General features: G+C 41.1%; 1 protein-coding gene across 2 annotated transcripts in view; it reads left to right on the forward strand.

Moving 5' to 3' along the window:
* The window catches only part of fbxl17 (F-box and leucine-rich repeat protein 17), a 290,219-nt gene extending 277,736 nt beyond the window's left edge, over window positions 1-12,483 (forward strand). For both annotated transcript variants that reach the window (XM_079896532.1, XM_079896531.1), the window contains exon 10: window positions 10,396-12,483. In XM_079896532.1, coding sequence (XP_079752658.1) covers window positions 10,396-10,533 — 138 coding nt within the window. In that variant the 3' untranslated portion in view covers window positions 10,534-12,483. The remainder of the gene's footprint in view (window positions 1-10,395) is intronic.
* The last annotated feature ends 959 nt before the right edge of the window (window positions 12,484-13,442 follow it).

Here is a 13,442-nt window from a genome sequence, read left to right on the forward strand (position 1 = left end):
AGCAAGTTTGTCAGTGACTGTATTTAAGAGCGCATTGATTGTGACGTTGTGCTGAGTGAGAGAACGGTCTTGTGTTTCGGGTCAGCGCCGTTTACAAAGCCACAATCCCATGACAAATTCAATTTCTGCCTAAATCTCCTTCCCATGAAGCTAATTCTGCGTTTTCATAATCTCATTTGGGTTTTGGAAGCTGTAGATGTGATGGATATCGCTCTGCGTTTGCTCCCTAAAAAGAGGAAAGTGCCGTGTTAATATTCCCGTCTATTATATCAAACCCTTTCATTTTACGCTTTTCCATTTCAAACCCACTAAAAGTTTCAGATTGAGTGGAATGATCTGCAGACACACATCACAGATCGCTCTCGTGTCCTCGACTGAAAGAACGCTATTGATCCTCGGCAGCCCAAATCATCAAATCAATTCATTATGCTTCTCTCAGACCTCCAGCTCTGGACGAGACTTTGATGTGACGCCCTGGAGCGAGAGAAGAATGAGAGAAAGCTCATTTCTTTTATCAAAGAGAAGTATGGCCACTTTGACAAAACCTCATTGTCCTTCAAACCCTCCAGAACAAGCGTTTCCCCTCTTCAGAAACAAGTTTGGTTGCCCACAAAACATTCTTGTTCTGAGCCAAAATTGAGAGTTCTGTCATTATTTACATGCCCTTGTGTCGTTCCGAACCCGTGTGATGTTGTTTCTTCCCATGAACACAACATGAGAATGTGTGATGAATCTTCTAAGAAAAATCCAATTCTTAATGAGTAGTTTATCTTATTTTTGTTTCAAATTTCTCTTAATTCCTTAAAACCAGGTTTATTAACATGTGTGGCAACTGAATTTAAGTGTGTTTTGTCTTACTAGACCTTTTCCCACTTATTCCAGGCAAAATACACTTATATTTAGGATTGTTTGTCATGATGGCTTGAAAAAGCCTGGCCTGAAAAGTTTTAAATGATTTAAAATTTTTGAAGCTTAAAAGGTTTAAGATCGTAGACAGAGAGAGGTTTTTATTTTATTTTATTTATTTATTTATTTATTTATTTGCTTGGTGGTTGTTATGGTGTTATTATGGTGTTGCTGTGGTGTTCTGGGTGGTTGCTAGGATGTTCCCGGTGTGATCTGGGTGGTTGTTATGGTGTTGCTGTGGTGTTCTGGGGGATTGTGGTTGTAAAGGTGTTCTGAGTGTTACTGGTTGCTAGGTTGTTACTACTGTATGTGGTTGTTGGGATGTTCTGGGTGGGTGCAAGGGTGTTGTTTCTTGTTAGGTGGTTTGCTGGGGTGTTCTAGGTGGTTGTTAGGGTGTTCCTGGGGTGAACTTGGTGGTTTGTAAGGGTGTTCTGGTTTCTAGGTTGTTACTATGCGGTTGTTGGGGTGTTCTGAATGGGTGCTAGGGTGTTGTTTCTTGTTAGGTGGTTGCTGGGGTGTTCTGGGTGGTTGTTAGGGTGTTGTTAGGGTGTTCCTGGGGTGGTTTGTAAGGGTGTTCTGGTTTCTAGGTTGTTACTATGTGGTTGTTGGGGTGTTCTGAATGGGTGCTAGGGTGTTGTTGCTTGTTAGGTGGTTGCTGGGGTGTTCTGGGTGGTTGTTAGGGTGTTGTTAGGGTGTTCCTGGGGTGGTTTGTAAGGGTGTTCTGGTTTCTAGGTTGTTACTATGTGGTTGTTGGGGTGTTCTGAGTGGGTGCTAGGGTGTTGTTGCTTGTTAGGTGGTTGCCTGGGTGTTGCTGAGGTGTTTTGGGTGGTTGTCTGGGTGTTATGGGTGGTTGCTATGTGGCTACTAGTGTGTTCTGGGTGGTTGCTAGGGTGTTCTCGGTGCTTTGCTAGGATGTTCCTGGGGTGATCTGGGGGTTGCTATGTGATTGCTAGGGTGTTTTGGGTGGTTGCTACTAGGCTGTTCCTGTGGTGTTCTGGGTGTTGCTGGTTGCTAGGTGGTTACTATGCAATTATTGGGGTGTTCTGGTTGGGTGCCCGGGTGTTGTTTCTTGTTAGGGTGTTGCTGGGGTGTTCTGGGTGGTTGTTAGGGTGTTGCTAGGGTATTCATGGGGTGATCTGGGTGGTTGCTATGTGTTGCTACTAGGGAGTTTCTGTTGTGGTGAACATCAGATAAAGAAGGCGTTCCAGGGACCAGTTCATCTCTTACTGCCAGTGTGGAAGAAGATGTGCCACTCTGTGATTGGATCCTTGGTGAATGAACATAAACTAACGGTCAGCAACATCAGATAAGATGCTAAGACAAGCTAGGAAATGCTAGGACCTTCTTCACCCTCCACCACCAAGCAGAGGACTTCTTATTGGACAACAGGTTGTCTTTAACAACCTAATTGAACCGCTCTTTGGTTGTGTTATTATTTTGTTGTGCCCGTACTGATAAGGGGGAGGGGTCACCTGATATACTCATAACCATACCTTCAGTGACGTATGATCAAAAATCAATACGTCATCGGTGACTTGCGTAGAAATCACAACATTGTGATGATCTGGGTGGTTGTAAGGGTGTTGTTGAGGTGTTCTGGGGGGTGCTCTTGGTGGTTGTTAGGGTGTTGCTAGGGTGTTCCTGGGGTCATCTGGGAGGTTGTAATGGTGTTCTGGGTGTTGCTGATTGCTAGGTGGTTACTGTGCAGTTGTTAGGGTGTTGTTAGTTGCTGAGGTGTTCTGGCTGGTTGTTAGGGTGTTCATGTGGTGATCTGGGTGGTTGAAAGGGTGTACCAGGGTGTTGTTGTTTGCTAGGTGGTTGTTTGGATGTTGCTGGGGTGTTCTGGGTGGTTTGCTAGGGTTTTCCTGTGGTGATCCGGGTGGTTGTGGGGTGCTAGGTGGTTACTATGCAGTTGTTGGGGTGTTCTGAATGGGTGCCACGGTGTTGCTAAGGTGTTAATGAGGTGTTCTGGGTGGTTGCTAGGGTGTTGCTGGTTGCCACATCATTGTAAGTATGCAGTTCATCGAGACAAGCAAGACACACTTATATTAAAGATCACAAGAAAACAGTTCTGAAAATATTATGCAATGTTTCCTAGTAGTACAATACATTATATCTTTAACATTCATTATTCCTAAAGTTTCATTAATAAATGCTTTAAGAAACATATTGCTCATGTTAGATACTTTTTTTGCAGTCTGACCATGACTGGCAAGCTTTGCTTGATTTTTTTTTTCTGATACATTTGTGGTGGTTTTGGAGTTTGACACAGTCATGCTCATTATTATGAAAAATATCTGTGTAAACATTTTTAAAAATCTCTCTGTTTGTGTTCCACTGAAAAATAAAGACATGAGGGTGAATAAATAATGACCAAATTATCATTTTGAGTGAACTGGCCCTTTAAATCATTACATTTTCCTGCAGTTTGTAATGTGTGTTTTGGGTTCATTCTCCGATATCTGGAGAGTTTTACATTCTCTGTGGGAAATTACCGTCCGTTTGAGCCGCGTGTTTACAGGTCAGTGATCGTAACCTGCGAAACGTCACGTTGAGATTTACACGGCTCTCACGGGTCTGTTCTCTCTCAGCAACAACATCTCAGTGTTTGGTCTCGTGGCCGAAGCCAAAACAGGCCACCGTGCCTCTCAGCTTCTCAGAAACCCATCGCGCTTTTACCCCGGTAACCGTTTGCTTTGAGGACAGAACATCTCATCGAGGGTTTCCGAAAGGGTTTGGATCCATTCATTGGATTTTTTTTTCCTTTCCTTTTGAAGTTCAGTTTAAACTCGACACTGTGCAACTCAGGCCCATTACCGTCTACAGAGTAAATATGAGTGGAGATGAGTGATGAGAGCGGCATTGGTGTGAAACGAGACAAAAACAACAGTGTAGAACGGGAGGGGGGGGGGGGATTGTGATGGTAATGGAGGAGGAGGAAGAGATAAATAAAGCCTCATAAAGAGACTTTATGAGGAGAAAATGGAAACAGAGTGTCTCAAGAGATTTGAGAAGATCAGACATCACTGTCAATAATGCTCCTGTAAAACAAACGGACAGAATCCAGTGCTAAAGGATCTTGGGTTCTTCGTGGTTTTATATGAAGTGCGTGAACAGGAGAAAAGCAAAGAGCTGGGAAGTTAACTACAGAACATTTTCTTCAGTTTGCTTAGGTCTTCATGGCACGTCTTATAGAGTGCAGTTTGCTTTCGTGTGTTGATGCATTCCCTGATTAGTAAAGTTTGTTGTGATGGCTTGAGAAAGCCTTGCCTGAAACTATTTAAATGATTTATAATCTTGAGTTTTAAGATCATAGATAGACAGACAGAGAGAGTTTGCTTGGTGGTAACTATGTGATTGCTAAGGTGTTCCTGTGGTGATCTGGATGGTTGTTACGTGTTCTGGGTGGTTGCTAGGGTGTTGGTGGGGTGTTCTGGGCAGTTGTTAAGGGATTGCTGGTTGCTAGATTGTTACTATGCAGTTTGCTAGGGTTCTGAATGGTTGCCAGGTTGTTGTTGGTTGGTGGGTGGTTGCTATGGTATTGTTAGGGTGTTCTGGGTGGTTGCTAGGGGGTTGCTGGGCTGCTATGTGGTTGATAGGGTATTGCTTGTGTGTGCTGGGTGGTTGCTAAGGGGTTGCTCGGGGGTTACTATGTTGTTGCTAGGGTTCTGAGTGGTTGCCAGGTTGTCGTTGGTTGGTAGGTGGATGCTATGCGGTTGTAATGGTATAGCTGGAGTGTTCTGGGTGGTTGTTAGGTTGTACTGGGTGGTTGCTAGGATATTGCTTGGGTGTGCTGGTTGGTTGTTAGGCATTCTGGGGGGTTGCTGGGGTGTTCTGGGTATTTGCTGGGTTATTACTGGTTGCTAGGTGGTTGCTATGAGGTTGTTAGAGTGTTTCTAAGGTGATTGGTGTGGTTGCTAGGGTGTTCTGGATGGTTGCTAAGGGGTTGCTTGGTGGTTACTATGCTTTTGCTGAATTGTTCTGAGTGATTGCCAGGTCGTTGTTGGTTGGTAGGCGGTTGCTATGCATTTGCTGGGGTGTTCTGGGTGGTTGCTATGAGGTTGTTAGAGTGTTTCTAAGGTGATTGGTGTGGTTGCTAGGGTGTTCTGGATGGTTGCTAAGGGGTTGCCAGGTGGTTACTATGCTTTTGCTGAATTGTTCTGAGTGATTGCCAGGTCGTTGTTGGTTGGTAGGTGGTTGCTATGCATTTGCTGGGGTGTTCTGGGTGGTTGCTATGAGGATGTTAGAGTGTTTCTAAGGTGATTGGTGTGGTTGCTAGGGTGTTCTGGGTGGTTGCTAGGTCTCAAAAACGTTCTGGGTTCAATACAAGTTCAGCTGTATGTGCAGCATCTGTGTCATTATGTTGATCACCACAGAAAATAATTTCAGCTTGTGAAAACAAATCACATTTACAGTAACAATTACAGTGAGAGTCTGTGGGGCAAAAGACAATTACACAGAGAAAAGCAGTGTGTGTGTGTGGAGTTATACTCAAGTGTGTAAAGCTGGTAAACTAAACCGAGTTTACATAGTTTTCTCTGGTAATGGATGAAAAAACTGATGGTTGAACCCAAAATGTCCAACTAAAATGGCACTTATATGACTTTATTTACTTTTTTTCCCAGGAGTCCCTCTGAATTAAATGTTCTTCTGTTTGTTTGGATCAGTGTTGTACAAAAATCTCTGGTGTGTAAAAATGTTTTATGATCATTATACTCTTGTATTTGGAGCTGCAGGCAGGTTTTGTGGTCTGATGCTTTTTGTTATTAGTAATTTTTTAGGTTTCATGTTTTGAAACACGAGGGTCTTCTGAGAAATATGAGCCACGTCTCAGTGTTTTACCGCGGTAGATGAGCTTTAGGCAGGTTTAGGGCTGCGGTAAATCAGCGTCTGTTTAAGCCTGGACTCGATGCTCACACACTCCAGAAAGCTTTTTAAGTATTAACCAGAGCAGCGTTTGAGGAATGTGTGTGTTTGTGTCTGGATCCACTGAAGCCGGATCACATATTTCAGTGTTTAAGAGCCGGAATATCAGTGTTTCCGCCACATTTATAAAGTGTGCTGGAATAATGAAAACAACTTGAGCCCGTAAAGTGCATTTTTACTTTTAGATGGAGTCATAAATACACACACGCACGTCATGCAGTAATTGGTGGTTTAATGCTGCGTGACAGGTAACGTTTGTCTTTCTGAACTGGATCAGCATCATGTATGAACACACACTGCACATCCTCGTCATGTGCTGGTTCTTCTGATCCAAAACACAGACAGTTATAGCACATAATATTAGATCTCAGAGATGATTATCAGTCTGATATCACTGCATGCTTGTGTTTGTGCAGGACAAGGCAGGTCATTCCTGTTGCAGAGCATGTGTGTGTGTGTGTGTGTGTGTGTGTGTGTGTGTGTGTGTGTGTGAGGGAGAGAGAGAGAGAGAGAGTGTGAGTGTGTGTTTGTGCGTACATGCGTGTATGCATGCGTGAGTGTGTGTGTGTGTATGTAGAGTGTGTGTGCGTATGAGTGTATGCTTGTAAGTGTATGAGTGTGTGTGTGTGTGTGTGTGTGTGTGTGAGAGAGAGAGAGTGTGTGTGTTTGTGCGTACATGCGTGTATGCATGCGTGAGTGTGTGTGTATGTAGAGTGTGTGTGCGTATGAGTGTATGCTTGTAAGTGTATGAGTGTGTGTGTGTGTGCACGTGTGTGTGTGTGTGTGTGAGAGAGAGAGAGAGAGAGTGTGTGTGTTTGTGCGTACATGCGTGTATGCATGCGTGAGTGTGTGTGTGTGTGTGTATGAGTGTATGCTTGTAAGTGTGTGTGTGTGTGAGAGAGAGTGTGTGAGGGAGAGAGTGTGTATGTGTGTGTGTGAGAGAGAGTGTGTGTGTGCGTGCGTGCGTGTGTGTGTGAGAGAGAGAGAGAGAGAGAGTATGAGTGTGTTTGTGCGTACATGCGTGTATGCATGCGTGAGTGTGTGTGTGTGTGTGTGTAGTTGAGTGTGTGTGTGAGTGTCTGTGTGTGTAAGTGTATGAGTGTGTGCTTGTAAGTGAATGAGTGTGTGTGTGTGAAGGAGCGAGAAAGTGAGAGAGAGTGTGTGCATGAGAGAGAGAGAGAGTATGAGTGTGTGTTTGTGCGTACATGCGTGTATGCATGCGTGAGTGTGTGTAGTGTGTGTGTGTGTGTAAGTGTATGAGTGTATGCTTGCAAGGGTGTGTGTGTGGTGAGAGAGAGTGTGTGAGGGAGAGTGAGTATGAGTGTGTGTTTGTACGTACATGCGTGTATGCATGCGTGAGTGTGTGTGTGTAGTTGAGTGTGTGTGTGTGTGTGTGAGTGTCTGTGTGTGTGTAAGCTGTAAGTGTATGAGTGTGTGCTTGTAAGTGAATGAGTGTGTGTGTGTGTGAGGGATCGAGAGAGAGAGCGTGTGTGCATGAGAGAGAGAGAGAGAGAGAGAGAGAGTATGTGTGTGTTTGTGTGTTCATGCATGTATGTATGCGTGAGTGTGTGTGTGTGTGTGTGTGTGTCTGTGTGTGCGTGTAAGTGTATGAGTGTGTGTGTGTGAGTGTGAGAGAGAGTGCATGCGTGTGTGTGTGTGTGCGAGCGTACATGCGTGTGTGTGTGTGATTACAAAAAGTCGATGCACAGATAATTCAGTTTGTTTTGTCATCTCACAAATGAGACGACCAAGGCATTTTATTTGCTTTTAATTTGCAACAAATCAATGTGCTGTAGTTTGCAGCTGCGCGTCTCACACACACACACACACACACACACACACACACACACACACACACACACACACTCATACACACACACACACACACACACACACACACACACACACACACACACTCGTGGCGTTTGCTGTGAGATGGACACAATAAAACATCACACAGATGTAAAGCTGCAGTGTGTAAAACAGAACTGATAATGATTGTTTCCAAACAGGTTCATCAAACACATCCGGTTAAAAAGCATGTAATATTCTACATGATTTCTGCATCATTTAAAAAATTACAGCTACAATGATCTATACACTAAATGCACAAATTTGCATAGAAAACAGCTGCTTTTGAGTTGAAAATTACAGTATCTTCAATACTAAATAACTAAGTGCAGAAATAGGTTTCTAAACATTCAAAAATCAAGATGTATTTACTTTAGAAGCAAAATGACTTTTTCCTGAAGTGCAGCAGATGCTGTTTCTCCTCTGGATCTTCATGAGCTGCAGATGTGTAGTTGTTCCTCTGCCTGATTAGAGCAGGTCATGTGAGATCTTCACCTTCAGTCTGCATGTGTATTACACACTTGACGTTGTACATGATGAAGGTTTGGACTGGATCCCTGTGGACTCGCTGTGGTGATTATCTCACTGAACATGTGGAGCGTCTGTGTTCCATCAGAGTCAGCGTGGGCTTTCTTATGGATGCCTTACATACGTTCAATTATTGTTCACATTTTTGCATTTGAATTTTCAATGCAAATTTCAGCCCTGCACATCATGCATTTAAAAAAACACACACACACATATAGGGCTCTATCACACACCCGATGCAATGCAGCGCGAGTGTGTTTTGCTAGTTTCAGCCTGACGAAATGAATTTTAGCAAATGCATTTGCGCCCATCTGTGCCCAAGGGCTGCTGGTCTGAGAACCAGGTGTGTGTTCGGGAGTATTGATGGAGCGTTGCAGTTTTGAAGAACTGAAATAGACTGAGCCGTTGACCGACTGAAACCTGGTCTAAAGTCAATGGCGCAATATTTTTTTTGTTACCTAAAAAGAGCGTGTTAGTAATATGTGCTTATAGGCGGGTCCACAATGCACTACACTCTGCTTATTACACACACACTGTGCTTATTACACACGCACACACACACACACACACTCTGCTTAATACACACACACACACACACACACACACACACACACACACACTGTGCTTATTACACACACACACACACACACACACACACACTGTGCTTATTACACACACACACACACACACACACACACTCTGCTTATTATACACACACACACACTCTGCTTATTACACACACACACACACACACACACACACACACACTCTGCTTAATACACACACACACACACACACACACACACACTCTGCTTAATACACACACACACACACACACACACTGTGCTTATTACACACACACACACACACACTCTGCTTATTATACACACACACACACACACACACACACACACACACACACACACACACACTCTGCTTATTACACACATAAAGATGTGGAATCCGGCTTGTCCCGTAGATGGTCTTGCTTTAACCTCACACACACACACAGCTCACACACACACACACACACAGCTCACACACACACACACACACACACAGCTCACACACACACACACACACACACACACACACACACACACACACACACACACACACACACACACACACACACACACACACATGTGAGATGAGACTCTGATCAAAACACACCCATTACTCATTAAAGGGGTGGTATAATGCCCTTTTCACAAGATGTAAGATAAGTCTCTGATGTCCCCAGAGTGTGTGTGTGAAGTTTCAGCTCAAAATACCCCACAGATATTTTTATACAGCATGTTAAAGTTGTCACTTTTTGAGGGTGAGCAAAAACACACCGTTTTTGTGTGTGTTCCTTTAAATGCAAATGAGCTGCTGCTCCCGGCACAGGGGCGGAGCTTCAAGAGCTTGTGTGTGTGTGTGTGTGTGTGTGTGTGTGTGTGTGTGTGTGTGTGTGTGTGTGTGTGTGTGTGTGCGCGTGTGTGTTATCAGCTCCGATTACCTCACACTGAAAATTTCAAAATAAACCTTTTATGTTCAAACCGGAGTCAGACAATGATGGAGAGACTCAAGAAGAAGTGAAACATGTAGAAGCAACAGGACATTTCTGAATGTTAGTTGATGAATTTATGTAGCTGATGTATAATTATCTTCTAGTCATTGATTAGCATATTCTGTCTTGATAATCTATAAATCGTGTTCAGGGGGCGGGGTTTATGTAAATTTTAGGGTTGATGATGTCACTAACCCGGGAGGAATGTGGTGTAGTCTCTACCAGCCGTTTGTTGTAGTCCTTAAAAAGGGATTTCTGTAAAAGCAAATATCTCCCTTTGCTTTGAACTTTGAGCATTGTAACAGATGTTGTTTATGCTCAAACAGCAACATTACACACTAACTAAAGTTAGAAAAGTCAAATCATATTCAACCACCCCTTTAAGAGAATAGCGACAAAACACACCCATTACTCATTAAGAGAATAGAGACGACACTTTTAGACCAGCGCCGGGAGCGCCGACCATTTGTCCCGTCGTCAAACTAGCAGAAGTGGATTCGGACACGCTCTAAGTGAGCTTTAAACCATGCGCTTAGATCATTAAAATAGGGCCCTTGATCGTTTATAGGAAAGAATGTGTCATGTCAAAAAAAGTCAAATGAAAAGCAAATGTGTTTGTTTTGTTTTTGCAGGTGAACGAGGAGACCGTGGAGAGACTGGTGCTGCAGTATCCACACATTGTGTTCAGTACAGTGATGCAGGACTGTAAGAGAACGCTGGAACGAGCCTATCAGATGGGCTGGAGCCCTAACACATCCACGGCCTCCTAACACACACACACACACACACACACAAACACACACACCTGTCCATGACGCCACTGCAGAGTCATTATCATAACTATGCCGTTTATTCCGCCTTCCTTTATCAAATGACATTATGCAGCAGAAGCCTCAATATTGTGCTTTGAGTCGTTTGATTTGAACGTCAATGAATATGTTCATGCACACACACACACACACACACACACACACACAAATACACACACACACACTCACTCACTTGCACACACACACAGGATTCTGACATGCAGCACTGCATCCATTTACATTTACGAAACTCATCAGAAACTTGTTCAGCTCATATTTTGCTCTAAAATCGAGAGAGAGAAATAAGAACTGGCATTGTTTTTGTTTTTGCATTTTGCATTAGGGAAAAAAAGCTTTTTGGACCACAGGATTTTTGCATTTTGATATTTCCCTGCCACTCACATTAAGTGACGCATCTGGACGTTTCACATACATGTTATTTGTTTGTTATTCTCATTATTGTCAAAGGTGATTTTCATTAGAATCTCATTACTGAAACACACAAGAAAATCAGCGTAGAACAGATTCAACCATGATGTAGAAATACTTCAAATTAAGCATTATTGTTATTATCATTAATATTATTATTTGCATTGCAGTAATGATAATTTGAGGGTAAATGTTAATTTACATTAATTTTACATTTAATTCACTGCAAAAAAAAATTATGTTCTTCCTCAGTGTTTCTGTCTCGTCTCGTTCCAGCACAAGCATCTAATCATTATTAAATCAAGAGACATTTACTGGAGAAGAAGCAAAATGACTGAAGATATTAAATCTTGTTTAATGAGAAAAAAATGCACCAAAATTAAGTGAGTAGAAAAAATATCAAGAAAAAATATCTGCAAATGGGGTCAGAAAATTAACCTTCATTCAAAGGGAAAATAAGTTTATTTTTTTCATTTACTGAAGAAGCAAAATGACTTATTCTGGGAAAAAAAATAAAAAATAAATAAATATATATATATATATATATCTGCCAATTGGGTCAGAAAAATAATCTAGTTTTCCCTTGAATTAAGTTTGTTTTGGCCGATATTAAGCACAAACTCAATTATTATTATTATTATTTTTCTTCCAGAAATCTTCAGTCATTTTGCTTTTCACATAAATGTATCTTGTTTTAAGAGTGTTTAGATATTTGTGCTTGAAAACAAGACAAATGTGTATGTATTAAAAATAAAGTTGCAATGCAAAAAAAATCTGAATGGTCCAAAAAAAAAAAAAAATCCTAATTTTCTTCATGCAAAATATTTCTCTCTGGTGATTTTGGGGTGAATCTGTCACGTGACAGGTTTCATGCGAATCTCCTCTTTAGACTTCCGTTAGTTAGAGTTCATTTAGACACGTTACACTTTGATTAGAAATGACACCGTCTCTATTTCAGTGAGCGCTGAGAAGTGTGACGACGTGTTCGTGTTGTAGATCTAGACGTGGAGATCTATGGAAGGCCAAAAGGGCCAAAACGTGTGAAACTGTCATGTTTTGGCCCTTTTGGCCTTCCATAGAGATCAGGACGCGTGTTGTTGATTTCGTTTGAGATGACGTCGTTTACTCTTGTGAATCTGTAACCCTGTGGTTTGGAGTTTGTTTGGATGTAAACTGATTTTTGTGTTCAGTTTTTTGAGATATATCCACCATATGGAAGTTTGCATACCCTGTGAATATTTGATGATGATGATGATGATGATGATGATGATGATGGAGTGTGACCCATTAGAGATGCTGAGTTTGAAGTAGAGAGGTTAGTTACGTCACTCATCTACACGTCTTCTGTTTTCTCCTTCAGACGAGCAGGGTATTTTTATACGGTGTCCGTAGCGCTTGCTCGTGAATGCAGGAAGACTTTAGTTACAGTCTTGATCTTTTACTGTACTGGGGGATTTGAGTCAATTAAAAACCACGATTCTACTTCACGGGCTCCTGGTGTCATTTGAATCGAGCGAGTGTGTGTGTGTGTGTGTGTGTGTGTGTTTGAGAACGACTGACGAGAAGATCTGGATCTGCTGAAGCTTCATTTATTAAATGTTATGCTTTCTGATACTTAATTAAAATGCTGATTAACCATGTTTAATTCCAGAGATTTTAATTCCAAATTCAACTCAAAATGTGAAAAGTTTTCCGTTTCTCTCTGGGTTAAAGTAGTGTGATTTTTATTTCATTTGACATAAATAAAATAATAATAAAAACAATTGAGTAAAAATGATTCTACTTTATAAACGATATATATATATATATATATAGTATACATAATGACATATGTATATAAATGTAGAACTGTATGACATAAATATGTGTGTGTGTGTAATTAAATAATATACATAAATTTTTTGTTGCTATGGAGCTCAGTTTTTTATATACATTTATTATGTTTTTTTTATTTTTTATGGCAAACAAGAAGTTGACTATGTCATAAACAAATAGAATGAATATTTATTAGGTTTGTTTAAATCCACCCTAAAAAAAAAAAAAAATTCCAGAGATTTTATTCTAAATTCAACTCAAAATGTGAAAGGTTGATCATTTCTGTCTGGGTTATAGTAGTGATTTTATTTTATTTTACTTAAAAAAATAAAATAAAAAAAAAAAATATATATATATAGTGACATGAATACACGCGTGTAATTATATATCATTTTTATATAGAAACGTTTTATGTGGATATGAAGCACTTTTGAAATTATTTTGTTATGTTTTAATTTTTCTTGTTTATTTATTTATTTTTTGGTGGCGAAGAAGTTGACTACGTCATTAACTCAAATCATGATGGTATTAACTTGTTTTTTTTTCTGACAGGCTTTGAAATAGAACCATGTAAATACAATGAATTTTATAATCATTATAAGCCTTTTTTTTTTAAATATGTGTTT

The sequence above is a fragment of the Squalius cephalus genome (assembly GCF_949319135.1).
Source record: "Squalius cephalus genome assembly, chromosome: 16".
Taxonomy (NCBI): Eukaryota; Metazoa; Chordata; class Actinopteri; order Cypriniformes; family Leuciscidae; genus Squalius; species Squalius cephalus.